At 33.3% G+C, this 26147-nt stretch overlaps 2 protein-coding genes across 2 annotated transcripts in view; one reads left to right on the forward strand and one right to left on the reverse strand.

Moving 5' to 3' along the window:
* Positions 1-3235: 3235 nt before the first annotated feature.
* On the reverse strand, positions 3236-4873 carry LOC119636603 (D-aspartate oxidase). Its single transcript, XM_038032074.1, has 4 exons — positions 4586-4873; positions 4395-4518; positions 4193-4338; positions 3236-4137 (listed from the first exon to the last, which is right to left on the reverse strand). The coding sequence occupies exons 1-4, from the start codon at positions 4771-4773 to the stop codon at positions 3588-3590; spliced, it is 1008 nt and encodes a 335-aa protein (XP_037888002.1). The 5' UTR covers positions 4774-4873; the 3' UTR covers positions 3236-3587.
* Positions 4874-5827: 954 nt separating this feature from the next.
* The window catches only part of LOC119636248 (ubiquitin-conjugating enzyme E2 W), a 29922-nt gene continuing 9602 nt past the window's right edge, over positions 5828-26147 (forward strand). The window contains exon 1 of the mRNA XM_038031545.1: positions 5828-6041. Coding sequence (XP_037887473.1) covers positions 6018-6041 — 24 coding nt within the window. The 5' untranslated portion in view covers positions 5828-6017. The remainder of the gene's footprint in view (positions 6042-26147) is intronic.

The following is a 26147-nucleotide window of genomic DNA, read 5'->3' on the forward strand; positions in this document are numbered from 1 at the left end:
GCAATGATTTCTTGTGCAAGATACACTATACTGTAGTACAATGATTTCTAGTACAAAATACACTATACTGTAGTACGATGATTTTCAGTACAAAATGCTCTATGTAGTGCAAAACCTTTGTACTGTAGTACAATGATTTCTAGTACAAAATGCACTATACTGTAGTACAATGATTTTCAGTATAAAATACACTATACTGTAGTACAAAAATTTTGTACTGTAGTACAATGATTTCTAGTACAAAATACATTATACTATACCACATTTTACCATTTTTCGTTAACATATCAAATTGCAAAAGATCGTTCAAAACAGTTCCCGAAAGAAAAGTTTGAATTTTTTTGCTCATCGGACAGGCGTTTTTTATATAGATTCATATGATATAGGTGAATATAGGCGACATTTTCTAGTTTGGCCGCACCAGAGTGTCAAATTTGGGTGTTCTCTCATAGCTATGTTATGGTAACATAGCAAATTTCAAAAAATCGGCAAAAATAGTTCCTGAAAGCAAAGGGTGAATTTTTTTTGCTTAATCGATAGATATTTTCATATAGATTCACGTGATATAGGTGAATATAGGCGACATTTTCTAGTTTGGCCGCACCAGTGTGTCAAATTTGGGTGTTCTTCCATAGCTATGTTATGGTAACATAGCAAATTTCAAAAAATTGGCAAAAATAGTTCCTGAAAGCAAAGTGTGAATTTTTTTTGCTTAATTGATAGGTATTTTTATATAGATTCACGTGATATAGGTGAATATAGGCGACATTTTCTAGTTTGGCCGCATCAGAGTGTCAAATTTGGGTGTTCTCTCATAGCTATGTTATGGTAACATAGCAAATTTCAAAAAATTAGCAAAAATAGTTCCTGAAAGCAAAGTGTGAATTTTTTTTGCTTAATTGATAGGTATTTTCATATAGATTCACGTGATATAGGTGAATATAGGCGACATTTTCTAGTTTGACCGCACCAGAGTGTCAAATTTGGGTGTTTTTTCATATGCAGTTTTCGCTAACATACCAAATTTCAAATACCGTTAAAAATAGTTTCCATAAGCAGAATTTGAATTTGTTTAGTTTGCTTGAAAGGTAGTTTTATATTGATTCATGAAATGCCCACAAAAATATTTTCTTTTTTTTAATATGGACGGATTAGGCTTTCAAACCAACTATATCTCAATTGTAATTATTTAACATGAGCTCTGTTAAGTCGTTAACAGAGGTATGTTAACAGAAATGGTAGGTGTCTTTACTAGTTAAATTTGAATTTATCTTCACACCCTTTATTTTTTACAGCTTGTTTCAGGAACGAAAAGACTTTTAGTCAATCGTAATTGCATATCGTCGTAATTAAGATCTGAAGCTTTTCCAAAGAAGATTGTACAAACTTAGAGTTGTTCGAAAAAAACGATAAAGAGATTTAATTTAACAAGTTAAAAGAACTGATCAAATCTAACCACGCACGTCGATGCGCATGGGTAATAATCAGATGAGAGGGAATGCAAAAATTGTTTTATTGATCTTTTTCGTGTTTTACATTTTTTATTTTATATTAACTTGCTAATTTTGTTTTTTTTTTGCTTTGAGATTTTGTCTCCCTTTTTTGTATGTCTCAGTCATTAATAATTTTCGAAGAAATTGTTTGTCGGTTTTGTTTTTTTACTTTGGCTTATTAGACTTTTTTTTTAAATGTTACACAATTTTTATATATGTATATTTTTAGGTGATTCGTTTTTTATGGATATATTAATATCGTTTGCTTTAAAGGGAACCTTCAGAGGTTGATGATAACTCTGATGTGTTCATTTTAAAGCAGTGCTTAATAATTAAATGAAAATAAAAAGAAAATTTAAAGACATGGCAGACAAGGCGATAACATTATTTATTTTTATTATCAATTATTTAGTGTCATTTATTTATGTATTATTATCATTTATTTATTTTCTTTTCAGATTATTTAATATTATTTTCTTTTCAGATTATTTCTAATGAATTGAATTCTTAGACTAAAAAAAAGACATTGAGCACTAGCAACACAGGCTATCGGCTCTCAGATTATTTAATATTATTATTTTTTCAGATTATTTAATATAATTATTTTTTCAGGTTATTTTTATTAATATTATTATTATTATTATTGTTATTATTATTATAGTTTTATTTTTTTAGTTTATTGTTGTAGTAATAATATATTTACATTTATTTATATACATATTTGCTTATTATATATTCATGGCTTTCATACCGAATGACATTTTCAGCACACAACTTTTTAAATATCGGAATTTATGGGATTGGTAGCAGACAGGTCAATTGGAGCGTAGAAGGTAGGCAGTTAGCTGCCGACCTCACAAACAAAATTGGACGTCCTGTTATCATAAAGGACGTCCAATACAAATTTAACGCAGTTAAAACGAAACTTAGGAAGTTAGACAAAACGAAGGGGTCCGCACGGCCAGGACTGTGCTCTTTTCTATGGTACGCGTTAGAGTTGAAGCTGCGTCACGCAGCAGACAGACTGACAAATCAACTAATAAGAGACGGTAAATTGAAAATTATAATTGAAAGGGATTCTGAAGAAACGAGGGGGGAACTGACTACTGTTGGTAGTGAGAGCCACGAAAATATTGTTAGTAATAGTGAAAATGTAGTAGATTACTTTTACGACGGGGGACCTTCGACATCCGCGAGGTCAGTGCAGGCGTTGCAAACATGGCAGCAGCAAAACCCTACTCCAGATACAATATATAGCGAACAACAATCAAGCGCCACGCATTCAATATATAGCGAGCAACAATCAATCCCCACACATACAATATATAGCGAACAACAATCAACCCCACACAGAAAACGACGAAAGCACGAAGCAGAACAGCATGAAATCCAAGCAGACCAGCCTGAAGAGCCCGCAGTCCAAGAGGGAACAGCGGCCGCAGTGCCGGATGTAATCTTTGTTAATGGAATGCATGAGGCATATATTATTATTATTATTATATAATGTTTGTTAATGCAATGCATGATGCAAATATTTAATTACTATAATTAGTATAATTGTAAAATATGTATATATGTATATAATGGTGTAGGCCTAAAGGGGAGCCAGCCATTTAAAACAATTGGCAACGCACCTGGCACGGTACCTCAAAGGTGGTGTGGAAAACCGTGAGAAGAATTTTATGGTATATGGTACCAGATTTAGCTAATTTAAATAACAATTGACCACAGGAGTTTGACTTGGGATTTATAAATGATGGACAAATATATTCAAAATATATATTGACGAGATTTTTAATGTATGGCGTTATTTATGCCGTTAATTAGATCCATTAGTCCAAGTATGAGTTTCAAAATTAAGGCTTCTTTTCTTCTCTATGTTTTCTTCCATTTGTAAATTCTCAAATTATATCGGGAAATAGGCAAAAAATATTCATTTTTGCAATTATTTATGAACTGCTACGAAAGCGTATAACGTTCTATTTCAAATATTGTTAATTAACCTTTTTGAGGCACAATTTATTTAAATAGCTGCGCTTTTTAGACGCACTTGTGAAAAAATGTAATATTATATTTAAATATTTCAAAATGATATTATAGTTTACTGTTGCAGGTGAAAAGATCCCTCATTAATTTGACTGCGTACTTGGCGGTGCCGGGAGCAGTCGTCACGCCGTAACCTCCATGGCCATAATTATGTACAATTTTAAGCTTTTTACCATTTTCTTTAGTCAAAAATTCGGCTTCTACTCGCACTATCGCACGGTGTGGACGCAAACCTACCATTTCACGTATTACTTTAGCTTTTTTTAAGCTCGGAAGCATGTTGTAGCACCGCTTTTTTATAGCCATAGAATCGTAAGGACAAATTTCAGTATTGTAACTGTCAAATTGACGGCATCCACCTAACGTAACAGCTTCAAAACCGGGAATAATATAAGTATCATAGTCACCGTAAAAAGCCATTTTAATCCAAGGAGCACGCACCTTGATAACTTGTCCCCTTATCGGTACTAAGTGATGGTCTATACACAACTCTTTAGCACCAAAGCCTGAACAATTGAACACAGCATCATAAGAATCCGATAACTGAGTTAAAGCATTCAAATGATGATAAGTAATAACGCCGCCAGCATTAGTAAATCTTAAAACCAAAATGAGATTACAAAAAAGTAAAGAAATGCAAAAAAATTATTTACTTTTTGGCTGCATATGGTAGAAACAAACGACTTTCTGTTACACAAGTAGTAAAAAACGACCCATATTTCCAGTCGCCTTGGCACAATTTCAATTCATCTTCTGTGGCACGACGATAAACTGGTAATAGGTGCTCTATAAAATGATTCTAAAATTACAATATCAATAGCCAGATGGACGTCGATTTTCTTTGTTTTAATTTACCCTCACTATTGTTGGAGAGGTGCTAGAGAATATATATCCCGACAATTGACATACACCAGCCAAAGCTGCTTCTGCTGAACGTCTTATGCCATCCCAATAATGAAATGCGTCGGCTATCCACTGTCTAGTAAAAAATAAATTAATCGAAAAAAATTTATTAACTTTGTACACAATTGTTGCATTGATTTTACTTTGTGATTTCTTCACTTGGACCCATAAAGCTGGTGCCCGGACGAAAAATACCGGCAGCCACATAGCTGGTAGTATTTTCATTAAAACGATCGGCTAATATAGTTATTTTGGCATTTGGAAATGTTTCCTGTAACTCCAAAGCGGTAGTTAAGCCGACTACTCCACATCCTATAACGCCCAAGTGCATTTTTGGTTTATTTATAAATAAATTCACTCCATACTGATAACTTGTTTGCTTATTTCGCTAATTCTTATCAAAAAAACCTCTTTGTTATCATTAAGTGCACAGTGGATTATAGCATTAATAATTCATTAAAAAAAAAAATTACACCGTTGCTTCATGAAATAAATATTCTTTAGCAGTCTTGGCAATTAACTGAAGCCTTCATGGCTTCTCCGTAAGAAGTGGCCATCCACTTGCAAAAGTTGAGAATTAAAAGATTCTTTGCGTCAGACTTATTCTTAGAGATCTTGCACAAACCAAACTTAAAAAGGCAAAATTTGATAAATTAATTCCGAAAAATGGAAATAGTTATTCTCAGATTGCGCGGCATTTTTAATGGCCATCTGTAGCCCGAAGCGGAAGAAAGAGGTATTCAATAAAATGTATAGTTTGTGGAAAAGTACTGCCTACATATGTGTGATATGGCATTCAATTGTTTATACACTTAAGCTACTCAACACTCACCTGTAGATTGAAGGACATTTGAGTTATTTCTTCTTTTTTAATTATGGTTACTTTTGGTAGCCGTCGCGGGACAGATTTATCAAATTTGGCCAATTTAAGGCACCATTTACTTTGGTAAGAAGTGATTTTTGTACTCTAATCGAAGTTTTTAAATAATAGCAGTAAGAGGGAAGAAATAGTCAGTTTTTGTTAATACTTTTAACTAAAGCTAGCGAGAAGACTTTTAGAGTGATTTTCCTACTCATTTTTTTAAATGAAGGCTAACTAAAAGAACTGCATAAATTTAAATGCCTTCCATGCTTCAAAGCTTTAGTTGCACGTTAACTCGGATAAAATGCAAATGCTTTTCAATTTGAAGTTTCTAAATATATTAAAATTTTAAATGCAATCTGTTCGTACTAAAATACTGCTCAAGTATAAGATTACAACTTTATCGATACGGTAACTCTCTTTTTTACGTAATGAAGTGCTGGTAGCTCTGTTTAAATAAGAAAAATAGTGCAAAGAGTAAGATCAATAAAAAAATTGAAAAATTTTCAAAACAAATCATGTCAATAGTAAAAATCTTTAGTGTATTATAAATAAATTTATTAATTTATCAATTTTCACAAACTCCAATAAGAAAAAGGCATCAAATAGTCAATTGCGATATTGGCGTAAATTGCCAATTTTTAAGCAATTGTCGACGGCAGCAATTGGTGGGTTACTGATAAAAGAAAAACTTAATTGGCAGTAACAACAGAATGTCATCGATGTCTCCAAGTGAAGTAAGTATAAAATGTACAATGACAATAACAGCAAAAACAATAGCAATCATAATAAAAACAATAATAATAACATGTAACATGTATGGATGCATAATAATGTTTATAAATACATATGTGCGTATGTAACTGAGGTGCTTTAAAATGAATTAGCCGATAGGTGACAGAAGAAAATTCAACAACAACTTCAAGTTCAGGGTTAAGAAATAGAGAAGTTGACAGAAAAGAATACAATTTTTTTATTAATATCGTGTCTTTTCTGCTCTTCTTTTTTCGCGGGCAAGGGATGATCAATGGCTACGTGTAAGAAATCTTAACTCTTTTCAACGATATTCTTTTCTCACAAAATAATTTACAATTTTATGTGTCAAAAAGACTTAAATGAGTCAACGACTTATCGTGCATATTTATCTATAAGAGTACACAACAATTTCATCATAGACTATCAACAAGAATTTTATATCTTTAATATTTATTTTATTGCAAATTTCTTATTCATAATTCTTATACATAAACTCAATTCCCATTGGATTTGAAAAGTTAAATTGTGTTTCTTATTGGACGTGTAGAGTTTTTTGGAAAGCAATGTACTTTCTTAAAGATTTTTAGAAAATTACAAATTTAGAGAATTACAAATTTTTTTAAAATTCCTTTTTATTTTGGACATATTTCTGATATTGTTATTGTTTGGAAAGAAAGATGATGAGATCTGAAAAATAATAGGATACTAATTACATTTTAATGTATTCAATTTGGCTTTTGTTTTCATAGTTCTGTAAACTGAAGCGTCAAGCTATCACTCCTCCTTGCAATGGCATTCTGTCGCCATTTGCTTGATGTAAACATTATTATTGGGGCACACTAGCCAGCTACACTTTTCACACGTTACTTTTAACGGGCTCCAGAGGGGTTTTTGTTTGTCTACCAGCTTTTGTATCCTAATGAACTGGGAAACTTTAACGGTATTATATTGAAAGGGCTTAAACTTCCAGCATATTGTTTGTCATCATTGGTTTTTAATAAATGTGCTTTGGGCAACACTGAAGTTTTTCCGCTTATGAAATGCAACTTATGTTAAGTCGCCAACAATTATCAGTTTAATGTGCAATAAGGCGTACGAAAGTATCAGAGGAGTTTGTAGTGTCTTGTGTAGAGGATTTTGTAGAGAATGTTACACCCATCCACAAATTGCCACCGGACGACTTCTTTCCAGTTATTCTTTGCTTTATAGCTTAAATAAGAATAATATCGTCTCAACGCAAAGATGAGCTAAAAAGAATTCTTTTTGGAAGAACGTGTAAAACAAAAAGGCACGAACTTTTAATTTACAAAGCGTCAACTACAGGCGAGATGCAGATTTTTTCAATCCCTAAAATATCCCTAAAATAAGCCCCTCTGATATTCTATAATTTTACTATAGTAAGTGAAGTTGACCTATGTCAAGTTTAAAAAGTGAATAACAAGTCTTTCCAAAGCAAATATTAATAGTTGAAGAGTTGGCAAATGCTATCTAATTAAATTTTCCAAAGCATTGCGTAAGTGTGAGTGCATTAATAAACCTAGGAAGGAGTGCTGTTAGGGTGACTTACGTATTGCATCTTTTTACATAGAAAAATGGACTCAAATTTTGGGTGCGTTTTATGGTCCGAAGATAAAATTAAAATAATTTTTCAATAAATCGTCTATAAAAGTTAAGGTCTGAAAGGAGTGACAACAATAGATGAGCGTAATAGGAACGTTGATATTAACGAGGCCGCGAGTGAAGAAAAATTGAATAGTGCTTGTACGAGTTATGTTAACAATAAATAAATATTTTGATCCAAAGTAATAGTAAAATAAATTTTCCCAAAAATCACCTCATAAATTTGGAGTGCGTCTTATAGTCCAGTGTCTTATAGTTGGTAAAATACGGCATATCTGCCATGATTTTAAATATTCGCAAATCCTGCTCGTTCTACTCTCTACCCTTTCTCTATCATGCATTATATTTAAACTTTGGCAGACTCTAGTTAAATCTGAATTTCCATATTCGCAATAATTTCACTTAAACAATGAATGCTTTTATTATGCTAAACTTAATGCACCACTGAAGTCTTTCTTTCCCTGGATTACGTCAAAAGAGATAAGTTTAATTAACAGCTCTTTATTTGCATGCGTTAAATGTCTATCATGATGCATTGTATCATATATTTGCACTTTCAAGGCTAAACGTAACCACTATATATAGAAAAAAAAAGGAGGGGAAAACTGTCATAAGAAAGCTTGCACAACAATTTCGTTAAGAGTGTTTATTGAAAACGTCAATCATGTCAATAAATATCAAAAGAAAGAAAGTGGAAGAATATCCGTTAAATTGTAAACTCACGTAACTAATATATAATATCGTTTACATATATATGAATTCAACTGTCATTACTTAACACATCAATAACTAATGATTCCTACGTATTACGCAAGAACTTTCAATCTTAGGTAAACACTCAAAGCATTGCGTGTCTCAAGTGATAATGATTGAACCAATCTTCACAATATAATATGAATTATTTTAGTATTATTTGCATTTCATATAAATAATGAAATAATGAAAAATCTGGAGATTTTTACTTCATTGTGAATCATTTTTATAAGTAACACTATTTGTGGTTCAGAGTATGTTAAGTTGCTGAGGACCTATGTAACACGGATAAGGGCTCACGATGAATCTATCTTTTATTATACAGATCGATTCAAAATCATAATCTGAATTGATCTAAGACCGTCTGTTCGTCTATCCGTCTGATGCCGGTCTGTGTAAATATGTGTTCAAGCTACAGGTCGCAATTTTTGAGATATGTTGAGGATGGGTTTTGACCTAAGAACGAACGCTATTGAAAATGGTTCGGATCGGCCCACTTTTTCGAGCACTCCCGATATAACGCCATACTCTGAAAAGTCGTTGTATGGAAATAATTGCAATTTTCAAAATTTCTCGGCAAAAGTGGCTAAGTAGCAGTGTTTCGGCATTCTAAATTGGTATGAAAATATTGGACTGGCTGGGGAAATTTTTGAACCCCCTCTTATATAACAAAAATTGAAGTTCATACGATAAAAAGGTATATTTTTCAATGCCTCACGACGAAAATTATATCATAATAGTAATTTAACATGAAAAAATTAACTGTACCAATTTTACACCATGTCGGCCTATTTTTTAGATCTTACCCTAATAAGAATTTTCATGAAAATTAATCTCATGCAGAGCAGAAAAGACTAAGATTTAATATGTGGTGATGGAAATTCAACCTTAATAGTAATTTCATACAAAAATAAGAATTGTGTTAGACAATGCGGTATAGGCTATTTAAGGGTCGATCTTGCCCGACTATAGTGTTCTTATTCGTTTTTTTTTTTTTTTTATTCTCATTTTTACTTGCGCTGACATGCTTCCTGAATATCTCCTTGGGCTGGTTGTGGTGATAAAGTTTCATTGAACTTTTCTTTTTATGTGTCAAATCATGCAAATTTTTAAATTATTTTTGGACATGCATGCCAGTATCAGCCTATAAAAAACACTGCTTACGTAAAACGTAGATTTAAATTTCAATACTCATAGGCAAAAATGACCTTCTTTTTAATAAAGCGAGAAAAGAGGTGGAGAGAACCACTTGAAGCGGTGCTAAAATTGTGCTAAAATTTGTAATGAACTTTCTATCGTACACTTTCTAACGTAAGTTAACATTACTGCAAGTGTTAGTGGAAATCGTCAAAGGCGAATTTTTAACAGGTAGCTGAGCATTGCATTGAGTAGGCATTTGTCGGGGCATGAAGTTTTGCTATAATTAAGATTATGCTGAGCAGCAAGAGCTTGGAATATAAAAAATTTGTCGGTCGCTGCGTCCGCACATATGCACCCAGAGCGCACCCAGATAAGAACACAGGTAGGCAAACGGGTAGAGTTTGCAAATAGATGCAAAGCCCTTAGTCGTAATTTACAATCATACCCATTAAGCAAGCGGATTCCATTTTATTACATTGAATTTACGTACACTCAATTTACATCCAAGGTTCTCAATAATTCTGGTCGTCTTAGTTCGAACTCGAAAAAGAAAAACACTTGTAGTCTGATCTATTAGTCTTGGAACTAATACCGAAAATTCGGACGAAAACGAATGTAACTCTCTTACTCGTGTCTATTTCGTTTCAAATGTGTATGTTTCGTTTTCGTTTGTAACAAGTAAAAATCAGCGACAATATACTACGTGATCAGAAATTGAGACCAATTTAATTTTTTTAAATCAATTATGTTATACATACTTTCATTGTTTACCATTAACATTCTTTATCTGCTCCATATTTTCCTGAGGCGCAGAAAAGTTATCTTGCACGTTGGGCCTTGTACGGCATTGGGCATGATAAGCGAGAGAATGTTGCAATCGGTAGATTTCTATCTTGCAACGCTTGGGGATTTTGTAGGCTTTGGTAGAAATTAAGGTCATCTGACAGCAATGCGAATGAGAAGCATTTTTAGATTGTCGTTTTTTTTTTTTTTTCTCTTTTTTCAATTTCCACAAAAAATTCCCGAAAATTATTCAGCTGAATACGAAAGCGACCTGTGAAAACTGCTTTTTTAAGTTGCAAGCATAGCGATCTTAAGCTGAGAACACTATCATGTTGCCAGTACATAGATCACTTAATAACATCTAATACTAATTTTCATTCAATAATCTCTAACGTATTCTTTTATCGTCAAAATCGTTTTTTCCTGAAGCGCTTATTTTACTTATCGCAAAAAGAGGGAAAGTAAAATAATCATACTTCCACTACGAGACGGCGGGTGCAAAAATAAATAAAAGAAAATATTAAATGTTAAATGTTTAAATGCGTTTCCAACTTTTCACCTTCAAGTGAAAGTAAACAGCAAAAAATAGCCTTCAGATTTTATCAGTCAGTGTCTTAAAGAGTCTATTAGGGCATGCACAGGTCATCAGAGTATCGTTATAAGAAGTAATTTATACATGTTGTACGAGATTTAATATTTTTATACCCTGCACTATTCATGGGACATAGTATACTAAGTTGACGCGAATGTGTGTAACAGCCAGAATGTCGCCTTTTATATACATATCACATTATCATTTTATATATTATATCAATCTATTCAGAATCATTTTTTGATTTGATATAAGCTTGCCTGTCCGTCCCTCCGATATCTGCCCATATATTTTTGTGTTCAACCCTCAGGTCGTGATTTTTGAACGATTTATACAAAACTCGGTACAATTGTTTTGTCTAAAGTACGTACCTTGATGAGAATGGATTAAGATTGCGATTTTCGAAATTTTTCTGAAAAAATCGCGAAATAGTGGTATTTAGGCAAATTAATTAATGATCTGTAAAAAAAGTTTGAGTCGATTGGTGTAATTTCTACAAGATCTCCCTCATAACCCTTGCTATATTTTCTAAATTTCTCAACAAAACTTGCAAAGCAATAGCGGGCCAACCTTTGGAAGATCCCTCATATATAGCCGTTTCTACTATCATAAGGACTAATGGCATTATTCTTTGAAAAAATTGCTCCATAATAATATTATTAGAGATTGATTTTATGTACAAGGACATCACATTTCTTGACCTCACGTCATCTAAGGATTTTTTATCAGGAGTTAACAGTTATAAGTAAACAGTTTGATGATGAAAATAATTGAAGAGAATTGTGATCGCTGCCGAGAAAATCATTTTTTACTAAGTTTGCCCTATGTAGGTCTATTTTGATAATCCCACCCTATATAATACTTTTCGTGAAAAGTAGACTTTTAACTGGCAATAAAGTATAATCTCTCACATTTTCTCATGAAAAAAAAAAAAAAAAAAAAAATGAAAAATTGCATTAAGCCATGTGACGAAGAGTATTCAAAAGTCGACTTTGCCCGTTTTTGATTAAAAATGTATTGACCATTACGTCAAAACAATATTACTCATATTCATATTTGATTAAACCAACTTAAAAGTGAGAGAAAGCTGAGTAAATTAAAATCCTTTTTATGTTTTTCAAAGACAAGCATTAAACAACAAAACATCAAATGTAACTCCACAGCAATTGCATGATGGCTTGCTTGGGTTATTGATAGTTATTATAGCCGGCAAAAATTTAATAACATGCTACCTATCTACTTGTCATTGCTAAAACATATAAATTCCACTACCTTACATAGTGTGGAGGCGAAGACCAAACATGTGATTGCTTGTGATATTTATAAATACGGAAGCGAAATTTTAACAGCTCGATTGGTTATATATTTATCCGCCTAACTGTCTAAAAGCCTAAAATGACTTACAACAGCAATAGGCTTAAAAGGAAAAAAGAAAACATCAAATAAAAAGAAATCGCATTCGCTTTAAGACGAATTCTTAATACCCGTCTCAGCACATTAATGCAAATAAGTTTGCAGTAGATTTTCTTAAATGGAAGTAAACACGACGGTCGATCGATAGTTTCTTTGATTGTCTTAAATGTTATCCTAACAATATCATCTTCCGAGGGTTTGGTCTTTAGAAAAGTCTGAACACATTTTCAAACTTTTTTTTGTCTTAATTTTAGCGAATTGCGACGAATTGTTATGTGTGGTGTCTTGGTGATGGAAGCATGGCTACGGCCGGAACAAGTCAATTGTTCAAATTTAAATTATCGAGATCAACTAAGAACACAAATGTCAAGTTTCAGTTTGCTATTTTAATTTCAATTGTCATTGTAGCAATGGACAGATGGATGGACAGACAGTTGGGGCTGATTTGATTCAGAACCTCGAAATTGATCGGGATAAAAAATATTTTAAATTGTCTCTGATGCGCAATTGTCTATGTGCTACGGACAGACAGATGGACAAACATTTAACGTAGGAACATCAACTTGCTGAAGGTAATATAAACTTTATGACATCGCTGATGCATATTTCGAAATGTTACAAACGCAAAGACAAATCAAATACATTTCACATTTTTCATTAGCTAAACAAAAAAAAAAAAAAATGCAAAAGAAGCGAAAATTTCTTGTTTACAACAATTCGATATGGTTGGCACGTCTGTCTGTCTGACAATCTGCATAAAAATTTTTCCTTAAAATTTCCAATTGCTGCTTCCCTCAAGCCGTAAGTAGTTTGTTTATAATTGGTAAACAACAATTGAATCATACGTCGGTTTTGTTAGAAATTTATTGCAAATGTATTGAGGACAAAAGTTCAGTTGAAAAAAAACTTTGTTTTAATTTCTTTAAAAAAAAAACTGTTTTTAATTGCAAACAATTTTGCTTATAAACAATTATTAGGCGTTACAAATGATTAAATATGCTTTCAATAATAAGAAGGGAAGAAAACTTATTTTTTCCTCCAGATATTACATTACAAGTAACATTCGTTTAGCTTTTTGTTTTTCGTTAATCTTTCACGTGACTTTTTTTCCCTCTTCGAACTGAGTCATATGTGTGTGTGTGTATGTGCACTAAAGACTCTCTCTCTCTCTTCATTTTAAACAACAAATTCATTCTTTATTACATTTAAATACATTAAGTATTTTTATGCAAGTGTTGTGTACTCTCACTTTTCATTCTGCATATTTTATTGCAAGTCTTGCACTGCAGGTCTCATGTGTGTAACCAATCGCCTTAATTGCTGATATTTGTGCGTGGTTTACTCTAGTAAGTGTTCGCAGTTGTCGTTAGTTGCGTTAAGCGCGCTAGTTCGTTAACTACATTAATCGTTCCGAATCGCTTATTATTATTATTATTGTTATTTATTGTTTAAAAAAATTGCTTTAAATTCAAAACGTAATATTTTTAAATGAAGTTTTAATACAAAGTTTATTGATTGTCTTAAATAAAAAGAAAAATTTTAAACTTAAATTTAAATTAATTCCTTTAATATATTTTTACATATAAAACCAAGCACTGACTTTGTTCGAAATGTTAACGAAATAGATTTTCCTAAAAAGTGTTTACATTTATTTAATTTTTTTTATTTATTATTTGAGCTATTATTGTATTTATCGTTACAAGATTTATCATTTTGCTTATTTGTATCGTGAAACACGGATCAGATACTTTACAAAGCACTTAAATCATTTATAGGACTCGGAGTCAAATGAGCCACGTCCTTCCGTCCGTCCGTACGTGTGGTGTTAAGTTTTTCATAGACCTCAGAGCTGAATGAGCCATATCCTTCTGTCCGTACGTCCGTCCGTACGTATTGTATAAAAGTATTTCTGGTGGAAAACGGAAACTTGAAAATTTATTTATTATTATGAAATGCTCACAAACCGTCTTCGAAAATAGATACGAAAAAAGAAAAATCCCTATAGTGTGGCACGGCTGCTATTCGTTTGAATGGAAATGAATTTATCAGTTTATGTTTAACTGTAATACATTTCTCTAACAATTTCCAAATTCTGAAAAGGTTTTCCCTAAAACCTCCAAAACTTAATGATATAACTGAAACATAGTTTATTAAAGTTCAAGGATAAGTGAATATATACGATAGTAGTTGCTCCTAATAAATGAGAACAACTTTCGTTGTGGCTTTGCAAGCAAAGCGCAGCTCGGTACGTTTTCTTGATAAGCATGTAAAACACTACTCTACAGTTATCCTTTTATAGACCTTTAAAAATAAGGCTTTATATGAGAAGTGGTCTGATCCGAGTCGTTTTCACGAGTGTTCGTTCTTGGGTCAAAGCATGTCAGTATACTAGATTTCATTGAAATATCCTAAGAATCGCGATCTGTATATTGAATACAAGAAAATAGGGAGGACAGAAAAACGTAAATCGACTTTGGAAGTGATTCTGAATCGATCGGTATAATAAAACGTGAATCTATCACAAGTCATTCTGAGTGTTGCATATATCCGCACAGATTTAATAAAAAAAGCAAAAAGCGAAAATTTTAAAATTTCAAATTAGGGCTTATCTTCACCTAGAATTAATGGCGTCCAAAGGGCTGATGTGAAAATTGTCTTTAATGGGTAATTAAAACACCAGGACCGCCACCGTTTACGTTCTTCAAGAACTTCGAGATTCTCGTTAACGTAAATATAATGTTGACCTGCTTACAATATCTTCTTCGCAAATCCTAAAAAAAGCCTCTATTTTTGATTAGTCTTGAATCGTTAATAGATATATTTATTTGTTTTATCTATTCCTTCGCCCTTTTGTTTTGAGTTTTGAAGGAAATTAATCAGATGAGAATGTTTGTTATCTTCTCAGAGATCAGGTCTGAAAATAGACACAGAGTTGCAAAATAATGGGGCACAAAAAAAAAATTAAGGGAACTTTACACGATTTGCTCAAAAACTAGCTGTAGCTACCCATTTTTTTTTTTTTCAAAACAAGTGAAGACATTATAGTCGAATATTAAATACCTTGCACCACATTGTCTAACACAATTCTTATTTTTGTCATGAAACACAAAAGTTGTACTCTGTAAAGACTTATTTTCCGTAAGAATGGTTGTTGCGAAGAGGTTCAAAAATTATGGTGCTTGTTCAAAATTCAGAACAGTTAATTTTTATATCAAAAGACTGTTGTGGTTCAATTTTCATTATAACATAATAAAACTTCGACTTTTCTGTCTTAAAAAACAAAAATTTTCGTGAAGGTCCTTATATAGGGTACATTGAGAAAATAGGTGCATGTAATCCATTTTTTGTAGAGTTAATTTTTATATCAAATTGCTTTATGGTTCAATTTTCATCATAACATATTGATATTTCGATTTTGGCGCTCTCCTCCTAACGTACGGCAGGATTCACAAAATAGACCGACATGGTCGACATTTTAAATTACTATTAAGATCTAATTTTCATCATAAAGCATTGAAAATTAGAACTTTTGTTAACAGATGAAATTCAGGTACCGCTTCAGGTGAGAGAGGAGCTTCAAAAATTTGCATGAGCCGGTTCAAAGTTTTCACTCCCATTTAGAATGCAGGAATACTAAATTATGAAAATTGCAATTTTTTTCATATAACGAGTTTTCAAAATAGGATACTATATGAAGAGTGGTCGAAAAAGTGGTTTGATCTGAACGATTTTCATCAAAAAAAGGTCAAAAGGCGTCACTGTAACAAATTTCATCGAAATATCCCAAAAATTTAACAAAAATTTATATTGACAGCAGACGGACACGCTCAAATCGATTTAGCATTTGATGGCGATGAACAAAAGCAACAAGAAGAATATATTAGTTTGGGGAAAAAGAAATCCATTATTTTTATATGAACTTCAGGACTTTATTTAACATGCTTCGGATTGTCCGATTTGGGTCAAATATGCACCGTTTTGTTGTACGATTTATTGCCATTTTAAAGGTAACTTCAAAATGCCTCTCTCATAGAAGTCCTGGTCTCTATTTGCAAAAAACTCTAGTAGTGGATTTTCACAATCCTCCCTAGATTCCAATTTTTTATCATTAAAGAAATTTTGCAATGCAAGAAAAAGATGATAATCGCTTGGTGCCAAGTCCGGACTGTACGGCGGATGCATTAAAACTTCCCAACCAAGCTCCCGAAGTTTCTGGCGAGTCACTGTAGATGGAAATATGTTTTTTTCTGTTAATTGGTGTGACACCCAAACATCGAGCTTCTTTTTGAATCCAGCTTTGTGTAAATAGTTTAAAACTGTTTTATGGTCGATTTTTAGCTCCTGGGCGATGTTACGACTGCTAACATGCCGGTCAACTTCGATCATTTCTCCGATTTTATCGACATTTTCGACGACCGGCCTACCTGTGCGAGGTGCATCTTTAACATCAAAAATTCCTGAACGCAATCTACGAAACTAAAATTGCACATAATTGGCTGTTACAGTATCGGAACTATAAACACCATTCACAATTTTAGCCGCCTGGCTTGCATTTTCGCCTTTGTCAAAGAAAACCTGTTGAATGTACCGAATTTTCTCTTTGTTCACTTCCATTTTTAACACGCTGTAACTCACAACTGAATGCACCAAACAAGAAACAGCTAAAGAATTTTTTTTACTGCGAAATGTACAGTATGTAAATGTACAGTATCGGAAATTGTTTGATCGATACTTTACGAGAAATCTATCAGTGCAGCCATCTACCGAAAAAATAATGGATTTCTTTTCCCCCAAACTAATATTTACTTTATGAGTATCTTTCGAGGATGTTTTTGGGTGAAGCAAACATTTTGACAAAATGAATATACCCCGTTATCCTAAGATGATGAACGAAAAGTGCCCGGATGTTCATCGCGCCAAGGGTTTGTTACTAAAAAATAACAAAGGTGTAGAAATGTGGCTAGATAGGAAGATACAGATTAGGGTATCTCTGTTTTAAAAGCTGTCCCGCAAAACGACAAAGTTTGGGAATCTGATATAAAGGGTGAACTCTCTGTACATTGTAAGGTAATTAATAATTGCCCTTTCGTTTTTCTGTTAAGAATTGCATGTAATGAATAATTAGTCCGACTGGACCTTACTGTAATTAAATGATATTTACTTTTTGAAACAACTGCTTACAATTTATAAAACATGTTTTCGCCAACCTATTCAAACCAGTATTTGTGTTTATGCCATGAGTTGACCTTATTGCCTTGATCTGCTTCTCGCTCCTCTTGGAATGTTTTACTCAGTTTTCCATCCCCTTTACAACAGATACCTTGTTAGCAATAAAACGTCAGCGAATAGAATGTTTCACTAAATGAGCCAGCTTGTCTGAGAACATGGTAAGAGAAATTAGCAAAGCTGGTTGATGTTGGACTTTCTTCTTTCAAACTAATGCAGTCACAATTGGTTGCGTTTACTTGACTCATGACTAAACATTTTTTTTCAAGCCTAATACAGCCGAGCTAAAGTTCAATCGTAACCAGTTTCTCACCATTATTCATTCCATTTTTTGCTTACAACGAGTATATATTTGAAATTAATTTAAATGAATAAATATTCATGCAAAACGATTTGCGGCTGGCGCCAAACTCCTCGTTTTACTTACTTAAACGATAAGACATGTTTAGCTTACAACAAAGTTTACATCCGACTTGTGTTATTTGTGCACAAATGTTTTACATAATTATACCCCGTATCAGTTGTGGTGTAGGTTATATTAACTTAGTGCGGACGTATGTAACACGCCAAAGTGCTTAAGATAGACCCATCCTTTATAATACTGATCGAATCAGAATCATAATATGAATTGATGTAAGCCTCTCTGTCCATGTGACGTCTGTCCACGATTAAGATATTTGGACGAAATTTGTTATAACGACGTGTTTTGACCTAAGGGCGAATGCTTTGGAAAATGGTTCGGATCTGTTCACTTTTTCGACCAAAAAATTGCAATTTTTAAAATTTTCTCGACAAAAATGGCTAAGTAGTAGTATTTTGACATTCTAAATTGGTATGAAAACTTTGAACTGGCTGGGGTAATTGTTGAATCCTCTCTCATAAATTAAAATCTGAAGTACATGCGACAAAAAGGTATAATTCTCAGCTCTTCATGATGAACATTATATTATAAGAGTAATTTAATGTAAAAAAATTAACTGTAACAAATTTGAACAATGTCGGCCCATTTTTCGGATGCTACCTTAATAAGGACTTTGACGAAAATTGATTGTTTGTAGAGCAGAAAACTTCAAGTTTTTATATGTCCATGAAAATTGACCTACAATAGTAATTTCATACAAAAATAAGAATTGTGTTAGACAATGTGAAGTAGGGTATTGAACGGTCGCCCTTGCTCGACTATAGTGTTCTTACTCGCAAGAAAACAGTTCAGGCTGGTAAGTTTTCAAACCATATATGAAACTTGATAAATAAAGGGTTGACAACGAACGCATTATTTTTGAAATTTTTATCATTAGTCTGACTCACTGTGCGTACCGGCATGAGAAATGTATTGAAGTAGATCGGCCTATAGCATTCATACATTCTTGACCATACGTCCGATTTTGAATCAAATGCTTCTTCACTCGATTCACTGCTCAATAATTGTAGTAGAAGACGTCGAACTTCGGAGATATAATTTTGTGAAAAACGCCCGCTTCCAAATCAAGCAAATTGCTATCTATCTAAAAGCTTAAACAAGGAGTTCTTAGACCACTTTACCACAATTGTTTCCTTTTTTAAGACAAGCATACAACCATTCAATTACCTATTCCAACACAGAAGAGCATATGGTTCAAGCACATAATGATGGGTAAATTTTTTATTAAAACTTGCCCCGAGAATTTCGAAATTTTTTTAAATATTTCACATATTCTCCATGAGTAGCTGACCAGATAAGGAATCACGAATCCCAGGAAGTCAGTAGCCGATGGTTCGAATTTCGGTGTGGTAAAGCATACTTAGGGTGCTTAGTTGGTAAAGGCATAACCGATTACATATTAAGTGTGCATCCACTACGGCTGCGGTCATTCTCTGCATATTTTCTTTCCTTTACTTCTTTCTGACCGTCACTGTGTTACATGTAGAGGAGGCGTACCCTGAGTGATTGGGCTTATTAATAAAATAAATTGTCGATAACTGGGCACTTAAGCAACAAATTGGAGAACCATCCTTAGTGGGAATCCTTGTGTTTGTTGGGACTTTATAAGAACACGTTTTGGAAATATTTTGATTGGTTGAATATTGTGGACGAAAATGTAAACGTGCGTGTAACGCTTAAGAAGTTTGTGCGCCAAATTTCATATATCAGATTCCTATTTGACTTTCTTGCGAATGGGGCAATTCCGCAAAATTATTGGTCAAATTGATCTATTTTGCTAGAGATAGGTCTGTTTCATTGGTGTCTTGAAAACTAGGGCTAAAAAAAAATCTTTGATTGTGGATATTTAAAGGTTTCTCTATATGAATAAAAGTCACGGGAAAATTTTCGAACGTTAGACGCCTTATGCCTTTTTTTTTGGAAGCTAAAAAAATATTGAAGAATCGAGTCGAACCGAGAAAGCTTATTGTACGATATGCATTACTTTTAGTAAATTCAAAGGAAGGAAAAAAAATTCTTTTCCAACAAAGAGATTACACTGACTTTGTCATGACCTACCACATCAAACACACGAAAAGTTTTTATAGTCAGTATGAAGTTCGGCTACTTCATAGAAAAATTCTTTTTGCCGCAGCATCTTGCGCGTTTTCTATAAGACCAGCGTATAAAATGACTTAGTCATCCTGGCAACGAGTCAAACGTTCAAATGTTGAAAAAGATCTAATTGACCCCATGTAGTAGCTCTAGTGTTAAAGAAGCAAGTAAGAGTTATAAGGGATCTCACGCCTTTTAAAGTCTCTAATGCGTAGCAACCGTGGAGATGTTAAAGCAATACTCGTTTTGCTTCGTATATACAGTCTTCTTTTTGTTTTTTTTTTTTTTTTTTTTTTTTTTTTTTTCGAAACATAAAACATTACATTTCATATCAAATGTTGTTTATAAATAATTTTTATTTGTTTGTTTTGTTTGTTTATTGCCATCGTCCCGTGTACATCAATTTTGCGGCATAAATGATTGTTTACTTATGCAGGAATCTACATTACGATGTATTTTTTGTGGGCACTGAAGTGTCTGAATGCCTTTCCGTATGCAAATGCATAGTGGATATACATAACTAATAAGATATATGGCGTCATTGTTTCGCGCCAGAGTGCGTCTTCTCCCCTTTCCTCTATTTTTCTCTTCTTTTTTTTTTTTTTGTTTTTTACTATACATCCTTCATAGTAAAGATGTGTAGAGATTGGGTTTGTCATTGCAATTCTCGTGTAATACAAAAGACACAACCCAACAGCATGCTTGTCTCTCATGCAAAACATTTATAAAAAACATACAAATGGAAAAAATTTTTTATGTAAATGTCATACAAATGTCATAAGCGACTGACGTTTTACAATCGTTGTTAACAATTGAAAGACTAAACTATTCAAGTTTATATCAGTAAATGGAAATTTAAAAAACATTTCTATGCTCTAGCCACTATCAAAGAATGGAGATAAACTAGGTTACATCATCCATTTGCATCGACGGCAGACAATGTTAAATGTGGCACCCTGTAGGCATTACAAATGGATGGGCAAGTCTTGCATATAAATTCCTGATCCTGAATGGAACTCATAAGTTGATTTAATCATGTCCAGTTGTCTGTGTATTATTTGCCGTTAGAAAGCAAGAGCGAGCAAGGCGAGAACCTCCTTACTGGAGAGTCACGCAATGCGTTTTAAAATTAATATAAAATAAAAAAAAAGGAAAAGGCGTGACTTGCAATAAGTTTCTCTAATTCCCCTACCTATGCTTGCGAAGACCATCTAAATATGTGGGTATAAAATTGCTGACAATTTAGTTGTGGACACGCTTTTGCCTAAGAACTGTAGCGTCCAGCCTTTAAGAGATCTTGCTTTAAAAACAAATAGAAAATTAGTTCAAGGCCAATGAAAAGATCAGCATAAACAACGCGTTACCTGAGTAACTCAAACAATCACATTTAATAAAAACAAGTGAAAATGTTATTGTCGGACTAGGCCAACTATTAATTACCCTACACCACATTGTCTAACTCAATTCCCATTTTTGCCGTAGAACACAAAAGTTATGTGGCTTTTGTAGGAACTTATTATTATGGGTCAATTGGATCTCTTTCCATACAAAGGCTTATTTCCCTAAGAATCGTTAAGTCAAAACAAGTCAGTGCACAAGATTCCATTAAAATATCTCAAGAATAGTATAACCTGTAACCTGAACACAAATTTATATAAGCAGACTTCAAACGAAATACACAGGCTTAGGTCGATTCAAAAAATTATTCAAAAATGATTCTGAATCGATCAGTATAATAAAACGTGTGTCCATCTTAAACCCTTCTGCCTGTTACAAACGTCCGCACAAATTTAATATACCTTGTAGCGCAAGTTGAAAAAAGAAGATAAAACAATATTTGCAATTATAATGTACTTGCTTGAGGTGTTCTGTGTATCAAAGATATCTTTTTAATTTTCTTACTTGTATTTTAAATAATCTGTCATCAGGTAACATTATTATTCCCTTATCGGTCAGTCATCGTTCGTAGACAGAATTTATATAAGATTTTTCATTAACACAGATGTTTTCTATATATAGCGATCCTTGTGTAGTTATCCGACCTGTTGCGGGAAAAAGAATTCTTTCGATTTCTCTTCAACGTAAGTCATAAAAGAGGAGCTTCAACATCAACACCCTTACGAGTACTTGAAATTTTTCTTCTGCTTCGTTCATTGAGACGCGCTATATTATACATGTCCGAATCTCTATTATAAAATACGTTACATATACGTTATACGATGAATTATTACTTCTTATGTTCTTATTATATGTACATTCATGACGCCCTGTGGCATTGATGCAGAAGTAAGAGTAGAAATAAAATGGAATATGAATATGGAGGATATAGAATATATTTAAGGTTAGTACACAACAAGATATTCTAGAGTTCGTGTAGTAAAATGATCTTAACTACGGTAATTTGGTACTTACGCCCGCACGCAGGTGATCGCTTCTCGATCTTGTTAGCGTTATGTCAGTCAGCTCATTGACTCTCATTGAATTTGAGACATGAAAAGCAATAGGAGCAATAAATCAAAAAAACTGAGGCGTGCCTATCGGAAGGCCATTATATTAGTGTGACATGCTAAGTCAATTCAATCGTCTCCGTTCCCCTAGTGCATAATATTAAAAGTGAAGATTCATTCAATTTTATAAACCGAAATTGAATACGGAGCAGGTTTAGCTCCAATGTCTAAGAAACTAAAAAGTATTTCGCTTCTCATCCGGTCGGTAAAGTTATATCCTTCTTCTGCAAAGCCCTATTAGTTAACCCGTGAGGAGAGGAGAAGAAAATCGAAAAGATGGGAACTATTTTTAGTTGCAGACCAGATAGTGGGCTAGCAGAGACATTGTTTGTAAGGATGACTTTAAAAGGGTGACAACGGACGGAAACATGTTTGAAATAGACCGATAAGATGCATATACACTTTATGGGGCGCCTGATGCCCCTGATGACTCTAAGTGACTAATAATATTAGTGTTATCTTGTTTAATAGTATATATTATATATAACAGTTCCGATCGGGCTTATCTATGGGATCTGAAAACGAACTGAAATTTTTTTGGTTATAACAAGTCCAAGTGAATCGCGGTATTACACTGCATCCTTAAATGAATATAATCACTTTGTTATTTGCTTATCCTCTTTAAAGTTTAAACAACAAAAATTGTGCATCGACACCCACTAGAAGGTTTAAGAAACTTTCAACTGATTCATAATACGTATGCTTAACTGCCTATATATATATAAATATTTCGTTGTACATTTTCATGAGCTGTAAAGACAATGACTTCTCTGCTGCTATCATGGTTGTGGTTAAAAAGAAAAGAAAAAAAGTATTAAAAAGTTTTTATTTTTATATATGAATACAAATTTATATGAACACAGACTAATAATAAGATATAGAATTTATACAAAAGCCTAACAGTTGCTAAGTAATAAGTTTTTATTTTATATCCGTCACCGGTAGAGGAAAATATGTTAAGTTTTTCAATAGTTTCATAGCGGTCAGACGGAGAGAGAGAGAGAGAGAGAGAGAGAGGCAGAGAGAGAGAGAGAGAAAAAGTATTCTTGTTCTTGATCACAGAAGCATTTTAAATCGCCTTACAACTGTTATATTCGCATATACGTAATTTTCTATAAGAAATTCCTGAAATGAGTTCCATTAAAAGGACTATTATTGTTATTATATGGGTAATTGGTACCGCGACCTAAAAGATCCCGTGTGCTCACCCATGCCGCCAGCCGTTCATTTTTAGGATTCTTATTAATCCCATCCACCAGTGTGGTTCAGAGCAACAAAGAAGGTGTGCCTGACGTTTTGAAGTGCTCGTCAAACACTATTACAAGGACTAACATGAGAAAATAAGATTAGACACATATTGTGACGATAAATGTTGCTTCAAAACAGTGTCGCTTATAATATATACGATCACAGTAGATTCGCAAGAAAATGCTTAGAGAATGGTGATAAACTTCCATTGCCAGATTTTCCATCTGTTTACTTGAGGTATTGAGTATCGAAAATTCGTCTTAAACTGTTTCATATTTTTTTTGCTGCTTATTCCTCTGCTCTTTTTCTTCCCCAAAGGCTGGAATGGATTTGAATTACAACAAATGTTGTTTATATTGAATTAAAATTTCATTAGCAGAAATTAATCAGACTTCTTCCAAGTACGCTGTGGTTGCAATTTCTGTCGATTATAAAAGGAGCGAATTTTCCCTTAATTTTATTTTTTTACTGAGTATGACGAGAATTTTTTTTTTTGTTTATTTTATTTAAGTTCAAAAAACTTTATCTGAGCTTCGTAATCTGATAAATAAATATATTTAAGATAAAAGGTGATTGTTATTTAAAATTTATTATTTACTATATTTAAAATTTTAATTTATATTTAATGTAATATATCCGTCTCGGGTTTGCAAAACTTCGACTTTCGCAAGCAAATAAAACAAACAAATCAATGCTCTCATGGGTTCGAATCAAACATTTGAAGCTTTTAACGCGCATTCTTAGCTCATTTGTCAGGTGTGATTGCAAGATAGGCCATTGATTCATTAGCTCACTCAATGTTTGGTTAAGCAAGAATAGCTGAATCAGTGTTCGCGGGCTCGAATCTCTGTGCGGTAGACTTGATTGTAGTCTAAGTCTTTCCCACTGTTCACTTCTTTCTGATCGCCATCAGATTACACGAATACGAGACACGTCCTGAGTGATTCGGTTCGCGAGTTCGAATCTCCGTGCGGTAAAGTTGATCGTAGGTATAGTGAGTGCTTAATCGGCAAAGGCCTAACACTTAACGTTTGGGCATGCACTCATTAGGCTGCAGCCATTTCCCTTATGTCTTTCCCTCTCTTCACTGCGTTCTGATCGTCATCATATTACACGAATAGGAGACATGTCCTCAATGACGGGTTATATTAAAAAAAGATAAACTTGTCAGCATCTCTTTGATAAAGTAATGACCTGAAATTCATACATATATATATATATTGTTCATCAATGTAAGAGACACATTGCTTCGGTTTAATAAAATTTTGTACTTGTAGAGAAATCTAAAAAACAAAACCTGTGCAATCTTCAAACCATAATTTTCTATATTCTAATTCCAAGGACTTTCAAACTTCACTTCAGTGTGTTCAAAAATAGTTTTTGAGATTAGTTTTCTTGTTGGCGATAGTTTTAAGATATTAAATTCTGATTTTTACCGACCAACTGCTGGCAATCAAACATGGCTGAATCGATTCCGCTATTTATACTAATTAAGAATATATTTGGGAAGCGTTCAAGGCGCATTTGCCGTTTTTGCAGATTTTGCATAACTAATGTATAAAGAGTTTCTTACTAACACAAGTTATGGGACTTTCCTAAGACTCTCCTTCTGGAAAAATGTAACATTTTGACTTACGACACGATAGTTGAAAATTTTTATACCCATCACCAAAGGATGAGGGGTATATTCATTTTGTCAAAACGCTTGCAATGCCCAGAAGCAAGTATCAGAGACCCCATGAAGTTTATATATTCTTGATCATCATTAAATTCCAAATCGATTTAAGCATGTCTGTCTGTGTGTCTGCCCGTCTATATGATGTCTGCTGTAAACATTCTCCTAGCCGCAAAAATGAAGATATCGTCTTCAAATTTCGCAAAAACATTGAAAGGTCCTACACGCAGGTTGTTATTACAAATGGGCCAAATCGGTCGAAGAATACCTCTGCTTTTCGAAAAGAATGAAAATTTTGATTTTTTGCTCATTACTCGTAAACTATAGTATATGAACGCTTATTCTATGTGCGATGCCATAGTACCTGTACAAAAATCGAAAAATTAACCATGCTTACTCAATATTGTAGTGTATCGAAATTTAATTTTTTTTCAGTACCTTTGAAATGGGCCCTCTCTCCCTCTCTCTCTCTCTCTCTCTCTTTGGCGGAAATGAAGATATCGCCTACAAAATTTGCAAAAGAATTTGGAAGTGACACGCCTACAATGCCGACACGCCCATTCGACAAAATCTTTTATTCTGAAAATATAAAAAATCAGCCGCGCTTAGTCCATA

Source organism: Glossina fuscipes, unplaced genomic scaffold (genome assembly GCF_014805625.2).
Source record: "Glossina fuscipes isolate IAEA_lab_2018 unplaced genomic scaffold, Yale_Gfus_2 28, whole genome shotgun sequence".
Taxonomy (NCBI): domain Eukaryota; kingdom Metazoa; phylum Arthropoda; class Insecta; order Diptera; family Glossinidae; genus Glossina; species Glossina fuscipes.

Bases quoted from the DNA above. Each gene is read 5' to 3' on its own strand.
- LOC119636603 (XM_038032074.1), bottom strand. From the start codon at position 4,773: ATGCACTTGGGCGTTATAGGATGTGGAGTAGTCGGCTTAACTACCGCT. The intron at 4,519-4,585 runs GTAAAATCAATG...ATTTTTTACTAG, and splicing joins CCAAGTGAAGAAATCACAAA to ACAGTGGATAGCCGACGCAT. The intron at 4,138-4,192 runs GTAAATAATTTT...TTTGGTTTTAAG, and splicing joins CTACCATATGCAGCCAAAAA to ATTTACTAATGCTGGCGGCG.